Genomic DNA, 16,635 nt, shown 5'->3' with positions numbered 1-16,635 from the left:
TCCTAGTGGAATAAATTTCTCTTCCGAGCACTGTACCAATCAGGACCCTTTTTACTGCTTCTGCTTGGATATTTTTTATTCAATATTTTTGGTGAGATGCTCAATTTAAGCTTTTTTGCCTAAATTGTACTTGCAAATATGGCTCTAATGTTGCAAAATAAGTTAAACTATTGTATAACAGTTATATTTTATATAACTCTGTCTACCCTTTCCTACTCAGGTTGTTTCAGCAGCACAATTTGTATATCAAGCTGTGCTAAGCCTGAAGAATATTCCTGTGTTGGAGACTGCCTACAAACTTATCTTGGGGGAAATGACCTGTGCACTTAACAGTCTCCTTCAAGGTCTGACTCTTCCTCTGGTCTGTTCAGAGATACAGCATGAAGCTTTCAGGGACAGAACATTCAATGAGGAAAATGCGGAGTTTGTAATACTATTTGACTTAAGTGCCCTTACTACAATTGGAAATGCAAAAAATTCCTTGATTGGTGTAAGTATTGTGTTAATATGAAAAAGTTGAAGTGATTATATACTTGCTTGGCTCCTGGTAAAACAAAACTATTTCTGTGACTCAATCTTTTCCCAAACATTCTTCACACCCACTCAGAAGCCCCTCTTTTTGAGAGGTTAAGCTGGAGATCACTGCCACTCCAGGGTTACGTATAATGAGAGCATTGTGGCAATTTGTTTTCAATGCAACACTATTCAAATTATCAAGTTCCAAAAATACATTTTCCTAATTTCAAATTTTTTGCTGTTTATTCTGGGATAATTACACATTTAAGTTGCATGTGAATTGTTTTCAATAATGTTTTGTGCCTTTTCTTTACAGATGTGGGCTCTCTCTCCCACAGTGTTTGCCCTCCTCAGTGATAACCTTACAATTGTACATGCCAACCTTGCAGTTCATTATCCTGCCATCCAGTATGGAGTCCTGTACACTCTATATTCCCACTGTACAAGGTATGTTGAACTTTGGGTGTTTGTCCTTGCCAAATGGATGTAAATTCTTTGGATTGGCCTGTAAAATCTCTGACCCTCATTCACCAAAATTAAAGGACATTCTAACTACTGGAACTATTTTCCATTTGAAAATTAATTTATGTTCTTGGGTGGCACAATAACCAAAGGCAATGTTTGAACTCAGTCTTTTTTCATTTATTTGGGAAAAAAATGACTAATGTTCACTTGATTTATCTAGTCCTCAATGCTTACCTGATTAATGTAAATTATTGTGTTCTTTGATAATTAGTTTCAGCAAATGCTGTTGGGAGGTAGGGTTTAGCTTGACCTTCATTGTACACTTAAACTGGTGCATTATCACTCCATGTGAACAACAGTTTGAATTAGTGAAAGAGGTTGGGAAAGCTCTAATCAGTGTATTATAAGGCGCAAGAGTTGACTGCATATTATGGGCATGAAGGAGCATTTTCTACCAGAGGGTAGAAGAAATAGCTTGTACATTGGACAAGTATCTCGAGTGTTCCAGAAGATTGTCAGCTTCACATGGATGCCTTGATATGCATCTATGTAATTTATATTTTAATTAAATTCATAAATATATGTTGCGTTTAACAGTCTGAATTCAGTTGAATATCAATTTTTCTTTGAAATTTTAGCGATATTGTGCAGTTTACTGAAACAGTTAATTCATTATTTGACTGTATTTGGAAAGAATTCTGTCATTTTTACGATACATATGCAAACAGTTCCAAATTGTGTAGAAATTGTTCATTCGGTTTTATGTTTGCAGGCATGACCATTTCATATCCAGCAGTCTTAGTTCATCATCGCCTTCTCTGTTTGATGGTGCTGTTATCAGTACTGTCACAATGGCAACAAAAAAACACTTTTCCATCATACTGAATCTTTTAGGAACGTTGCTCAGTAAGGATATTTTGAACCACGATGCAAGGTAAACCAGCTTTGCTTATTGCGTTTTACCAGTTGAACAAATAATTTTTATCTGAATTTTTTTATTATAAATTCTACATTGTATTTAAGAATTGTGTACTCGCTTTAAATTCTTTGAAAACCTATTTTGAATATCTCATTAGGAAATTATTACTAACCTGGGCATTAGAAGTAACCATTTTAATGAAGAAATCAGAAACTTATGCTCCCTTGTTTGCTATCCCATCGTTTCACAAGTTCTGCAAAGGGCTGCTATCAAATGGTAAGATTTCTGTCAATGAATGACTTATTCTTCATTTTTTTAAGTGATGTTGGAGCTCTTACCCTGCTTTTTTTTTAAACAGCTGTTCATGAAGATGCTTCTATCTGCTTGCAAGCATGCAACAGCCTACAAATTGTTTCTACTTCTTTGCCAAATGACCTCTTACAAAGGTATAATTTTGAAATTTGAAAAGTCTTACCATTAGTTGCACTTTGATCTGCATATTATTTAGGAGCCGTACCTGAAACTTGCAACTTTAATAAAGTTAGTATTGGTTTTGTTACATAGGTGTGTTGATGTGTGCCGCATGCAGCTGGTCCACTGTGGAGTCCGTGTTAGGCAGGCTTTCGGGAAACTTCTGAAGACTATTCCTCTGGATGTTGCTTTAAGGTGTGCATGACTTTAAAAGAAGGATCTTTTAAACATCTCTTAATTATTGACTTGAATAGATTCTATTTGTTGATCTTAAGGTAGTTAGGCTGGTTAATATGCGAGTCATTAAACTAAATGAATGTGTGTATGTGTATGAATTGGGTAATCCAGAAATTTTATATTCCAATTGTATCAGCAAAATGCCACTCAGTAAATTGGCATTGTTTGCTGCTTATGCAGCCTGGCTTTTTGTACCGTCTAAGCATTATAGCTGAAAGTCTGGACTTCTGTCATAAAATTCAATAAAGTTCAATCCAACCATCAAGTAGAAAAAAAATGGCAAAAGCTTCTCTGAACTTCTTAGTTTGTTTAAAGTATTGTTGAAGTGGGATGTGCATTGCTGAAAGTAGCTAATAACTCATAACTCAGTCTTATTGGGTGATGTTCATAAACTAGTAAAAATGTTGGACTAAATAGGACATATGGCACAGAAACAGGCAATTCAGTCCAACCAGTCCATGTCAGTGTTTATGTTCTACTCAAGCCTCTTTCCACTTTCTCATCTAATTCGATCATCGTAATCCTCTATTCCCTTTTCCCTCAAATGCTGGCCTAGCTTCCCCTTAAATGCATCTAGACTACTCACTTCAACCACATCCTGTGGCACCGAGTTCCACCTTCTCACTGCTCTTTGGGGGAAGAAGCTTCTCTGAATTCCTTATTGTATTTCTTGGTGCCTGTCTTATATTGATAGCCTCTAGTTATGTTTCTTCTCCACAAGAGGAAGCATTCTCTCTGCATCTAATGTATCAGAACCTTTCATAATTTTAAAGAGGTCTATTCGGTCACTCAATCTTTTTTCAAGAGAAGAAGACCCCCCCCCCCCAAACAAACTGCCCAGCCTCTCAATACTTTCCTGATATTTTTGCCCAGTCACTTCTCATATCACCCTTGTAAATCTTCTCTGCACCCTCTCCAGTGCCTCTAAACCTTTCTGATTATATGGCAACTGGAACAGTATGCAGTACTCTAGTGTGGTCTAATTAAGATGCTACAGGTTTAGTATAACCTCCCTACTTTTCAATTCTGTCCCTCTAGAAATAAAGCCTGGTGCTTAGCTTGCTCTTTTTTATGGCCTTGCTGACCTGTGGCATAACTTTTAATGATTAATGTATTTATATCCTAGGATCTCTTTGTCCCTCTACCCCATCTAGACAAGGTGTCAGCTGTGGCTCAGTTCATAGTACCCTCGCCTTTGAATCAGAAGGTTGTGGGTTCATGTCCCGCTCCCGGAAACCAAGAACTGTGAATGTACTCGAAAGAGTTACATGCGATCTGTTGATAACTCGAAAGAGTTACCCCATCTAGACTTCCACCAGTAATGCAATGTGACCTCCCTATTCTTCCTACAAAAACATACTACCTCTCATTTATCTGTGTTGAACTTCATTTGCCAATTATTTGGCTATTAGTCATTTGGTAGTACAGAACTTTTAGAATTGCTGAAAAAAGTATTGCCATGGAGAATGCACCAGTTAATGGTGAATGACAGTTAACTGCCAAGCATTGCCTGAATTTAAACCAGGCAGCTTGACTTTGGTCAAGGCATTGCCCTGAGGAATGAACCAGCGAATGGCTATCACATATTGTTTAGTTTAAACAGGCACATTGTGTGTATATGTTCTTTCTATCTACAAAGGACAGGGCCTTGTGTATTAATATATGTAGCTTCCAGTCAAACAATGCTTGGCAGTTAACTGTCAGTCACCATGGACTGGTGCATTCTCCATGGCAACGTCTCTGCCAATCAGAGTCCACTTGTCAACCAGTCAGCGCACTCTTTTCAGATAGTATACGGTTGTCGCTTCCCTTGACATTGGTATCCTTGTGATTGTCCTGATGAGTGCAAAACAAAAAGCTTCGGCAAAATGTCTTTTTTCAGCAATATTTGTCCATTCTGCAAGTTTATTAATGTCCTTCTGTAATTTTTTGCAGCCCTCTTCAGTATTAACTATGTGCACACCCCCACCCCACCCAGTTTGGTATCATGTGCAAATTTAGAAATTGCATTATTGGTTACAAAGTCCAAATCGTTCATGTAAATTGTGAACATCAGTGTTCCCAGCACTGGTCCTTGTGGAACACTACTTCCCACCTTCTGCCACTCTGAATAACCACCTTTTATTTCCACTCTTTGCTTTCTGTCTTGAAGCCAGCTAGCAATCCATTCTGTCACTTGCCCCCTGATTCCAAAACCTTTGTAAATTTTGCATTCTAAAATATTGATGCCATACTGGCCAGCTCTGAATCCAGTTTTTCAACCCCTGAGGATCTGCTTGAGACTGTCGTGTAGTTTCATAACGAATAAAGGCGCTTTGATTTGAGTTGTATCTCCAATCATAAATTGGAAGTAATTTGAGACTACTTAAACTGACATCAAGAATGAGAGTGTTCATTTTTTAAAGTCGTTACAATGAAGGTTCTCAATGTATAATAGAGAAAAGAGAACCCTGGAAGATATTAAATTCAGAAACAGTTAATTTTGACAAACAAGGATAGACTTTACTCCATGCAATTTTTAATGAAAATTTTTATGTATTTGATAAGATACTGGTTGTAAAATTTAATGTAATTTTTCTTTACAGTAACAACAATCACACAGAGGTACAGGGGATCTCATTGGCCATAAGTAGCCATATGAGTAAGGCTCCAAGTAACACATTTCATCCTCAGGACTTCTCTGATCTTATCAGTTTCATTTTGTATGGAAGCTGTCATAGAGTTGGGTAAGGTTTTAATTTTATTTTTAATATCCCTCTATATATGCTAGCTTTTCATAACATTTATTATGTATAAGTAATTGGCACATTTCATTGGATACATAAAAATGTTTATGATCATCTCAAATGTAGTGGGTTAATAACTCTGGAAAGTTGGTGTAAACTTTTCTGTACTTTCAGCAAAGATCACTGGCTGGAGAGACTGTTTCACAGCTGTCAGAGATTAGACAAATGCGATCAGTCATCTATTCCTCGAAACCTGTTAAAAACGGAGGCTGTGTTGTGGCAATGGGCTGTGTGGGAAGCAGCACAATTTACAGTGCTTTCAAAGCTACGAACACCACTGGGCAGGGCACAAGATACATTCCAGACAATTGAAGGTACTTGGATCAATGTGTGGTTAGTATGATATCTTGCAGTGTGTTGCAATGCAAATTTTATACGGGAAATCCATTTTCTTGATGGTGGTGTTACCTGTTTCCCCCCCTCTCGTTTTAGCTCTCGTTTCCATATTCTCTTCGAACTCTTCTCCATGAAACCAATCTCTTCCTTCCTTGATACCCTTTCCCACTAAGCTGTTGACCACCTAACATCCCTCCTAGTTCCCATGCTAGATGATATTGCAAATGGTTCGTTTTCTTTGCGTACTGCCAGCCTCCTTTTCAAACTAACAATCAACCTTCTTGGCTGGGGGGTGGAAAAAGAATCTTTTCCACAATTCACTTTAAATCTTTCCAATCAGGTGACCAAAGTCCTATGATCCTCTGTGACTGTAATGCATTTTCCTCGATTGTCTTTCACAGCCTGTCCACAGACTGACATTTGACTAATGTCAAAAGCCCTCCCCACTTGTTCAGCTGAGTGGGACTATTATCTTTTGTTAAATCCATCATCTAACTCTTGAAACAGAGGCACATAAAGCATTTACTTACCTACAGTGTTGATTCTGATACGAACATGCTTCTCTCCCTGTTGGTTTATCTTGCTACTGATGAGGCCAACACCATTTGGGACAGATGTTGACTAACAACCACTCTTACTATTGAATCTCTCTCAGTGCCACAGTATTCCTGTACTCAACTCTCCCTTCTTGGGCAACTATTTGCCACACTAGAATGACATTTCCCACAGTTTCTCTCCCTGGGTGCCTCCTTAGGATCAAGTATTCAAGACTGAAAGCATGGCTGCCAAGGCCATTCTCTTAGGGAGTCTCCATTTTTCCTTCTCATCTTCCCACCGTTGAATAATTACCCCTTTCCAATCTTTATTTCTGTTTGTGAGATGACATTCTCTAGGAATGTGTGTTCCAGCAAACCCTTCCATCTCCCTTATGTTGGAGTGCTAAGTTCTCTTTTTTAAAAGTAAGAAGTAACATCCTCATCTACTGTCTGTGTGTTACTAACATTGAGTTTTAAAATTCCAGGTATTATTAGGAGTCTGGCTGCTCATACTTTGAATCCTGATCATGACATAAGCCAATGGACCACTGCTGACAATGATGATGGACATACTAGCAACCAGCTGAGACTTATTCTTCTACTTCAGTTTTTGGAAAATCTTGAAAAGTTGATGTACAATGCATATGAAGGATGTGCTAATGCACTTATGGCGCCACCAAAGGTTAATATAAAATTGCTTGGCCTAAGTTCAAGTGCATTTAAATGGACTACTTAAATCACTCAGATTTCAAAAACAATCAATATTGTGTATACTGTTATATTGTAATATTAGTATTCATTGTTGAGATTGAAGCTATTTGTGATCATACATTGTAGGTTATTAGGACATTTTTCTACACAAATCGTCAGACATGTCACGACTGGTTAACACGGATTCGAGTGGCTATAATGCGGGTTGGCTTGTTAGCTGGGCAGCCAGCTGTGACGGTCAGGCACGGGTTTGATTTACTTACAGAGATGAAGAACAGCAGTGTAACTCAGGTATGTAAAATGTCTCGGGTATGCCAACATTATCAGGCAGCTACCCATAAAGTATACTATTCTACCAGTAAGATATACTTATTAAGGTGTAGTCTTGGGGCAACTCAAAGTTAAACACAGCAACTGCACCAATTCTTTTTCTCTCCTTTGGATAATCATGGGTTCAATCTAGCAGCCAGAGAGGGAAGTCAAAAACAATTCCTATGGAGATTTTATTCTTCAAGGGTGGGATTGGAATTCTGATTGCTCAATGAATGATTGGCTTTATTGAACAGACCAACAAAATATCTAAACATCACAAATTAAACAGACCCTGGAATATGCATGAACAACAGTGATCTACTGACCGTGGCACATCAACCATGGTTGCCTCACTTCAAGGTGTGCAGTAGACAAAGACTGACTATTAGGAAAAATAACCACGTTGAATTAATAATACCCGTAGACTGCAATAGCTCACTGATTAAATGGAAAGCAATCAAAAACCACTTGCACCCACTAGGCAGGTGGCAACAACTGGCAATTGACATAAAAGACTTTTTAATGCTGAAATCACAAATGCTGAAAACTAGTCGCATTACTGAAACATACTGTTTTCAAATTGCTTTTGGCTTTTCTTCCCTTGTTCAGGTCTGTATGTTGAGCTATGAATAACAAAGTTACAGTCACCTTCTTTCCGTGGAACCACATTATACAGAGGGCACCATAATTACTCATGACAAATGAAGCTGCAAGCTGAGAGAGGGGGGAAATAACTCTCTCCCTGCACCCCCCCCCCCCCCTCCCCCAACCCTTGTCCGCCCACTGTTTCATTGCGATTAAACGCATTAAATGGTCTAATGGTCAGCAAGGCAACCATAATAAATCTGTGGAGAAAAAAATACAAGTTTAAGTTTCAGCCATAATCCTTCATGCGAACTCTGAAGAGGAGTTATGTCTGAAATGTTAATTTCTCGCCAAGATGCTGTCAGATTTGTTGAGAATAGCGTTTTTTTGTTTCTCAGATTTCCTGTATCTGCAAAGCTGTTTTTTATAATGGGCTAGTGGTGGTTAGAGAGATTTTTAAGCTTGGTTGGGGTAGGTGGGGGGCTTGGAAGAAACCTATTTTTCTCCTTTGATGCTAAGCTATGACTGCAAACAGAATCAGTCAGTTATGTGCAGAGAAGTGCAAATGACTAACTCAACAGGGTGTTGATCCTTCGAGACTGGAGGGAAATCCTCCCAGGAGTAGCACCATGCTGAAAGAACTAAAAATGCACTGATGTAATGTTTGCAAAAATAAAAAAAAAAGTAACGAGGAAGGTTTGAAGCAGGAGGATGGAAAATGCACACAAGCGTTTGGCTCTTCATTAGTGCAAGTCCTCGTAGTATGTAGAGCAAATAAAGTAAAAATAATGACAGGCTTTGGGTGGAGAAAGGGTTGCATCTTAAGCAGGTTTTGTAAGGTGCCAGATATTGAATTACAACAGTAATATTTTTACATGCATCAGTCATCATCAAATTCATCGTTTAGCCTAAATATCAAAGTGAAATGCAAATCTTGGGCTATTTAGGAGTTATAGCATTCCAAGACTTTTCATCTTATGATTCAATTAACTTGAGTATATACTCACCACAATGAGGCACTTTGTTTTCTTTAATTGAATGATTCTGGCAAAAATGTTAAACTTATCTGATTTTGATAGTGCATTCGGCTCTTTGAAAACCGCTGCATACATCATATTTTATCAATTTATTAATTTCTGCTTCTAATGGCATGTCTTGTACAATTCAAAGAATAACCATTTTGAATGTATTTATTAGGGAAATGAAATTGAGGTGACAGTTATGATGATTGTTGAAGCACTGTGTGAACTGAATTGTCCTGAAGCTATACAAGGAATGGCTGTCTGGTCATCTGCAGTCCTTGCAAAGAGTCTTTTGTGGATAAATTCTGTGGCCCAGCAAGCCGAAGGAAGGTACAAGTTGTGTTTATAAAGTATGTTCTGAATTTACAAAATATAGCTAGATCATCCATTATTAGCATGATCATAGCTTGCAGGCTAGATACTGCAAAATGCACCCCAGATACTTTGTCAGCTGTTCATCAAAAAAATTCCACATGTGTAAAAGAAAATTGAATGTACAATTTGCTTTTAAAATGAATTGAGTACATCAGTCTGTGTACAGATGAGAAAATTATTTGATAAATTTCAAAGGCGTAATAAAAATAGAGTAACGTGAGACTTTTAATTGCCCTTATAGGTACTGAGAGAAGCATAATGCTAAGAGTAGGGAAGGAGAGGAACTTACGATATATGTACAGGAGAACTTTCTCAATTAACGTGTCACATCTATCAAGGAGTTTAGGAAGCAAGCAAGGTTGGAGTTGGTTATGGGAAATTGTATAGGGAAGTGAAGTGTATTACAGTACAAGATCATCTAGCTGACAGCAACCATAATGTAATTTGCTTTAGAGTAATGATGGAGAGGGATCAGAAAATATAGTAAAAATAGTCAACTAGGAAAAAGATAATTTCATTGATTTTAGGAGGGAGCTAGCACAGGTAGATTGTGAAAAGGCCAGTGCAGCAGTAATGGGAGCAAGGGAAGAGAGAGTTGACATACAAGCTGATGTACAAATTAGGCAAAATCCTTTGAAGGGAAAAGACAGAGGTTCCAAAGCAATGCCCCTTGGGTGACAACGGAAATAAAACAGAAAAAGAGATGCCTGGCAAATGTCAAGAGTATTTTCAACTAATTACTAGGAAAATTATAGAAAGACAGAAGGGAATTGAAAAAGTTAATAAATGAGGCACAGACAGGTTACAAGAAAAGATGAGCAGGCAAAATTAAATTGAACCTAAAATATTTTCTAAATATACAAAGCGTAAGCAGTTAGCTAGGGAAAAGGGAAATCTTCACTTAGAGGTAGAGGATATGGCTAAAGTATGAATATTTTGCATCTGTCTTCATGAAGCAAGTAACGTGAGAATTACATTGAAGAAGATGGAAGTTACGGGCAGGATAGTGATAGAAATGACAAACTTGAAAAGATTATCATTTCTGAAAGTTGGTAAATCACTTGGTCTGGATGGAATGCACCCTGGGTTACTGAAAGAAATGAAACTGAAAATAAAAGAGGCAATTAATTGTTTTCAAGCATGCTTATAGAAATTAGAGATACATTTTTCCCTATAGAATCATGGAACAGCATCTTTTGGCTCAGAGTCTAATCCCTATATCTTTGGGCAGGCCATTCTCCCAGTTTCATCACTCAAGTGAGATTATTGTGGGAGCATGAACTTAATTGTTTTACTTTTTCCAACCGTACTCACCCGTGATCATGGTCTTTGAATTTTTTGATTGGTTTTAAGACCTTGTGGCCATGTCAAATTTTTTACATGTTTTGATATTTTTCATACATTTGGAACATTTTGTACAATTTTTAGATTTTTACAGTTTTTGAGAATCAGAATATTGGAGAGAGATTTTTCCTTCAATGTTCTAGGACATTGAGAACTTGTATTTTTAGGGCTGCATTTTGACTTGCCCATAACTCTTTGACTATGAAGATGTGGTAAAACTAAACTGGCCTCATTGCCTCCTTTGATAGAACTAAAGAGTTGGTTAATATGACAAAGGCAGGTTATACAGGATCTGGCATTATCTTTTTCATTTTCCTACTTATCACTAGCAAGACAACAAATATAAAATTCAGTGCTTCATTTTCTTGTGTTAAGCTATACTTGAAATATCCTATTTAAAAATGTAGTTTTATTCATGGCTCTGCATTCTATCTTCAGATTTGAAAAGGCAGCAAATGAATACCAGGAACAGCTGTGTGCCATGACTGGAGTAGACTGCTATATCAAAGGCCTTGACAAATCCCTTCTCAAAGTGTCTAATGCCAGCAGTGGTAGTAACCTTGCCAGCCCCAAACATGCAGGGAATGGTGAGTATGCTCCGATATTCACAATGTATGAATAATAATACACTTGTATTGTCCTTTCTTTAGAAGAAGAATAATTTAATGGAGAAATTGGTACAATTTTAGTCACCCTCCTGTGATATTCTTGTGGCATAAGCTTTGGGCAGATTGCCCAGTCCCTCAGTTGGGGATTATTGTTGATATAACATGAACAATATAACATGAAATAAAGATAGCAGTGATGACTTGTCAGTTTTGACTATGGAAACCCACAATTCCTTTTTCCACATGTGATGACATTTCAGAAGTACTTCATTTTCTATGAAGTGCTTTGGAATGTCCTGAAATCATGAAAATGCCCTATAGAGATGTCTAGATTTTCTATAAACCTGGACAACTTGAGGACAGAATTGAAAGTAACACCCCTTTGATTTTTCTGTTACGCCAAAAGATGTGTGACTTCCTTCCTGTGAGGTATCTGCAGCTAGTACATCCTGGTATCGTCAATCCTCCTGTCTTTTCTCCACATGCTTTACAAAACTTCAGCCATTTCCATTGTAGCATTCTGGACTCCACAATATTTCTTCTCTATGTAGAAAGTCTGCTCTTATCTTCAGCAATGGAATCTACGTTTTCCAATGTGAACAAAGTGATTCAGCTTTTTATGTGAAAGAGAAAATCTGTTAGCAAGGTCGGATAACTTTCTGATTTGCCACCACTTGCATTCTTGATGCACTCATTTCTAAACAGACCTTTAATGCAATTTCTTTTACCTTGTTACCACTTAGCCAGGAGGAAGCATTTCTCATGGAGGCTTATTCAGTGTTTTTGAGCTACATCTTGGGCCAACCTTATGTAGGTTACTTAATAAAAAGCAGGTCCACTGCTGAGCCAGAACTTTGGTATGTGGAAGAAAGCTGTAATCTAGAACATTGGAGCACTCCCATTAGTCAGGTGAAAGAGTGTACTGCTCTCACCAAGCTAGCCAATTCTGTTCCTTTCAATCACTGCAATATTGTATGTGTCTGCTAACTTCTATTGTTATGTAGTTTGCTAGCATTCTGAAGTTCTGGGAAAGGAAGACGGGTTATTTTTGTAACTGCGGGAAAGGAAAGAAAAAGAAAGGTGGCACTTAAAAGCGAGTTGTGATTAATGCAGTTGTCAGTTTTTTTTTTAAAAAGATCTTCCATAAGATCAAAAGGTGGGTTAGCACGCAGAAGGCTTTTTGGCCAATTTAAGCTTATTCTTTGAATACCAACCTTACTGCCTTTCTATAACATTGTTTATTTGCTCCTTAAGTGAGTAAAATATCTACACCTCAGTCAGTCTTCTTGACATCCATTTGTTGGTCATCTAATGTACAGAAGTATACTTTCTGGTAGTATCCTTTTGATCATCAACTTATGATGTCAGAAATTGTATCCGTAAAGTCCCACTGAGCTATCTTTCTGCTCCCCACCATGTGATTGGAGACCCTCAAGTTCATCCCATTCTTCATGACTCATTTTTTTTAACTTAATGGTTCAGCTTTGTTGCTTTTATAACTTTGGCCCCCTTATGGCGCATAGATCAGGACCCTGTATACACTAAGATAAAAGCAATGAACTGCGGATGCTGGAAATCCAAAACAAAAACAGAAATACCTGGAAAAACTCAACAGGTCTGGCAGCATCGGTGGAGAAGAGCACAGTTGACGTTTCGAGTCCTCATGACCCTTCAACAGAATTGTTGAAGGGTCATGAGGACTCGAAACGTCAACTTTGCTCTTCTCCACTGATGCTGCCAGACCTGCTGAGTTTTTCCAGGTATTTGTTTCTGTTTTTGCCCTGTATACACTAGTTCAAGTGTTACCTCACCTCAAGCAGTGTACAGCTTCAGCATGATATACACCTAGCTGAAAGAGGCAACAGAACATTCTATTAAACTTTGTTTAATACTCCGGACATGAGTAGTGAGTCAAATAAGCCCCTTCCGTGGAAACTTATTTTTACCCTATGTTCCTAGTGATGTATATACAGGTTGCTTTAGGCTAAGAAATAGAGACTACAGTCAGTTGAGCCACCTGACTTTGCTGTCTTAAAGAAAAAATTGACTGCAGCTTTGCGCAATCACTAATTGAACTTTGTTTTGTACAGCTGAAGGCAAGAAGACTGTTCTTACTAAACAAAGTGACACTTCTCCTGAAGTTGTGAATTATTTGGCGAATAAAGCTTGTGAATGTTACATTTCACTATCTGACTGGCCGGCTGTGGAAGAATGGCAGAATGCTATCTTAGCTTTGAAGAAAAGTACAAATGGATCGTCCATCCATCTGAAGGCTGATTTTAACTATATCAGGTTAGAAATTTGAAGTGGTAATTTTTGTTGCATAAAATACAATGTATTGTTGGTAATGCTTAAGACATTTGGAAAGGAACGTTTTTTTTCCACTCCAAGTGCATCCCTGCTATTAAGGTGGAAAAGAATCAAAAATATATTGATTTTTTTTTTTAAAAAATCTTAATATCTTCTACCTGGTAGACATCTACATTTTCAAACTGCCTTTCTTGTCTCTCCTGCCTTGAGAGCCACTCTGCCAACATCCCAGGAAAACTTCACTCATTTCAATCATTGTTTGAATTTTTAAAAAATATATATTCATTCTTGGAATGTGGGTGTTGCTGGTAAGCAATTTTTGTCCATCCTTAGTTCCCCTTGAGAAGGCTGTGGCTTTAACAGCTGCGGTCTGAGAGATGAAGATGTACCCACAATGATGATACTAGTGAATTCCAGGATTTTAACCCAATGACTATGAAGAAACAGCAATATACTTAGAAATCAGGCTGGTGTCTTGTAGAGGAAGTTGTTTCTATGCGGCCATGTCCCTTGACCTTTAAGGTGTTGAAAGTCATGGGCTTGGTGGGGTTGATACCAAAGAAACTGGTGAGTCGCTGCAGTACACTCTGTGGCCCTGGTATGCCAATGATGGAGGGGGCTAATGGATGAAATGCAGACCAAGTGGACTGCTTTCCTGTATAGTATTTTAAAAAGAGCACGGAGAGCGAGAAGACTTAGTTTTAAAAAGAGCGCAGGGAGGCGTCATGAACCACAATGTGACGCAAGTGCAAGGGAAGCAGCTGTTGGGTGAGTAGGATTGGTGAGTATTTCTAGTCTTTTAAGTAAAAGTAAGATCTTTAGTTTATGTTTAGGTCACTAGTCCTTTTTTCTCTTGATAGTTTAAGTAAAGATCAACACTGGTGTGTAAAAAAATAATCACAAAGTGTAAAGAACAGGGATACTAGAGTAATTAATTAATAAATTAAATAAAATATGATAGTGATGGCAGGATGGGTGAAGTATTGCTGCTGTAGCATGTGGGAGCTGCTGGGCACCAAGGTGATCCAGAGTGAACACATCAGTAGTAAGTGTTTGCAGTTCAAAGAACTTCGGATCTGAGTTGAGGAGCTGGAGTCCGAGCTGCAGACATTGCGCCACATCAGGGAAGGGGGAAGTTACCTGGACAGAGTTCGCTCCAGAAGGCAGTCACACCCTTCAGATTAGGGAATTCAGATTTGGCCTGAGATCAGGGACAGGGGGGTGTGACTGCAGGTGAGGTGGGTATGGGGATCCAGAAGGTAGCATTCGAGGAGCCTCGGTCCCTGCAATTGCCCAACAGTTACGAGATTCTTGCAAGCTGTGTGGTCGAGAGTGGGGACTGCAGGGCGGATGAGCAAACTGACTATGGCACCGCGGTACAGGGAGCCATTCAAGTAGGGGGAGGGAATAGGAATGTATTAGTGGTAAGGGACAGTATAATTAGGGGGATAGATGCTGTTCTCTGCAGCTGTAAGCCTGAGTCCCAATGACTTTGTTGCCTGCCCTGTGCCAGGGTTAAGGATATCTCCGGGCTGGAAAGGAACTTGGAGTGCAAGGGCAGGGATCCAGTTGTCTTCGTCCACATTAGTACCATTGACATGGATAGGACTAGAAATAAGGCTCTGCTGGAAGAATTTGAACAGTTAGGAGCTAAATTTAAAAAAGCAGAACCTCCAAGGTAATAATCTCGGGGTTACGACCTGAGCCACAGGCAAACTGGCATAGGGTAAATAAAGTCAAGGAGTTAAATGCGTGGCTCAAAGATTGATGTGGGAGGAATGGGTTTCAGTTCATGGAGCACTGGCACCAGTACTGGGATAGAAGGGAGCTGCTCCAGTGGAAAGGGCTTCGCTTGAACCATACTGGGACCAGTGTCCTGGCAAATCGAATAGCTATAGAGAGGGCTTTAAACTAAATCGGGGGGGGTGGGTAGAGGGTTCTTGAGAGGGGATACATAGGCCTGCAAAGCAAAAGAATATGGCAGCATTGCAGGGCAGCTACTTAGGCAATGATTCCCAGAGTGTGACAGGAAGGGACAGAGTGTACAAACATTAAAAAATGCAGCAAATAAGGTCAAAAGAGGAAAAAAATGGTAAAAAGGCAAAATTAATGGCTCTTTACTTTAATGCACGTACTATTCGGAACAAGATAAATGAATTAATGGCACAAATAGAGATTAATGCGTATGATCTTATAGTTGTTGGGGAGACATGGTTACAAGGTCATCAAAGTTGGGAACTGAATATTCAAGTGTATGTGAATTTTCGAAAGGACAGGCAGGAAGGAAAGGGTGGTGGGGTAGCTTTGTTAGTACGAGGTGGAATAAGTACAATAGCAAGAAATGATCTTGGATCATGTAGAATCCATATGGGTGGAGGTAAGAAATAACGGGGAAGAAGACACTGGTGGGAGTAGTCTATAGGCCCCTAACAGTAGCTATACTGTAGGACAGAGAATAAATCAGGAGATAATGAGGCCATGTAAAAGCAGTACATTAATCATGGATGGCTTTAATCTTCTTGTAGATTGAGCAAGAATTCAGTGTGTATTTGGGAGAGTTTGCTAGAACAATATCTCGTGAATCCAACCAGGGATCAGGCTATTTTGGATCTGGTAAGGTGCAATGAGGCAAGTTTAATAAATGATCTCGGAGTAAAAGATCCTCTAGGAAACAGTGACCATAACAAGGTAGAACTTAGCATTTAGTTTGAGTGTGAGTAACTTGGGTCGGAAACAAATGTGCTCAACTTAAATAACAGTAATTACATAAGAATGAGGGCATTGTTAGCTAGAGTGTACTGAGGAAGGAGTTTAGCAGAAAAGACAATTGATAAACAATGGCAGACGTTTAAGACTCACAGCAAGGATATATTCAAGTGAGGAAGAAGGATTCTAGGAAGGGGATAAACTGACCAAGGAATTTAAGGATAGTATCAAATTGAAAGGAAAAACATGTAATGTTGCAAAGATTAGTGGTAAGCCAGAGGATTGGGAAAGCTTTTAAAACCAACAAAAGATGACAGAAAAATAATAGAGGGAGAAAATAAACTTTGAGGGTAAACCAGCAAGTAATATAGAAATACACAGTAAAACAGAGAAGAC

General features: G+C 38.6%; 1 protein-coding gene across 3 annotated transcripts in view; it reads left to right on the top strand.

The window, feature by feature from the left end:
• Positions 1–16,635, top strand: part of smg1 (SMG1 nonsense mediated mRNA decay associated PI3K related kinase) — a 166,013-nt gene that overhangs the window by 63,903 nt on the left and 85,475 nt on the right. For all 3 annotated transcript variants that reach the window (XM_078559158.1, XM_078559160.1, XM_078559159.1), the window contains 13 exons: positions 221–490; positions 833–963; positions 1,754–1,915; positions 2,058–2,176; positions 2,259–2,346; positions 2,465–2,566; positions 5,194–5,334; positions 5,509–5,708; positions 6,752–6,948; positions 7,104–7,268; positions 9,072–9,226; positions 11,054–11,202; positions 13,314–13,515. In XM_078559158.1, the coding sequence (XP_078415284.1) occupies positions 221–490; positions 833–963; positions 1,754–1,915; positions 2,058–2,176; positions 2,259–2,346; positions 2,465–2,566; positions 5,194–5,334; positions 5,509–5,708; positions 6,752–6,948; positions 7,104–7,268; positions 9,072–9,226; positions 11,054–11,202; positions 13,314–13,515 (2,081 nt within the window). The remainder of the gene's footprint in view (positions 1–220; positions 491–832; positions 964–1,753; positions 1,916–2,057; positions 2,177–2,258; positions 2,347–2,464; positions 2,567–5,193; positions 5,335–5,508; positions 5,709–6,751; positions 6,949–7,103; positions 7,269–9,071; positions 9,227–11,053; positions 11,203–13,313; positions 13,516–16,635) is intronic.

The sequence above is a fragment of the Cetorhinus maximus genome, chromosome 15, assembly GCF_964194155.1.
Source record: "Cetorhinus maximus chromosome 15, sCetMax3.hap1.1, whole genome shotgun sequence".
Lineage (NCBI taxonomy): Eukaryota > Metazoa > Chordata > Chondrichthyes > Lamniformes > Cetorhinidae > Cetorhinus > Cetorhinus maximus.
The sequence above is the reverse complement of the archived record's forward strand: the minus strand, read 5'-3'. Positions and strand labels throughout refer to the sequence as shown.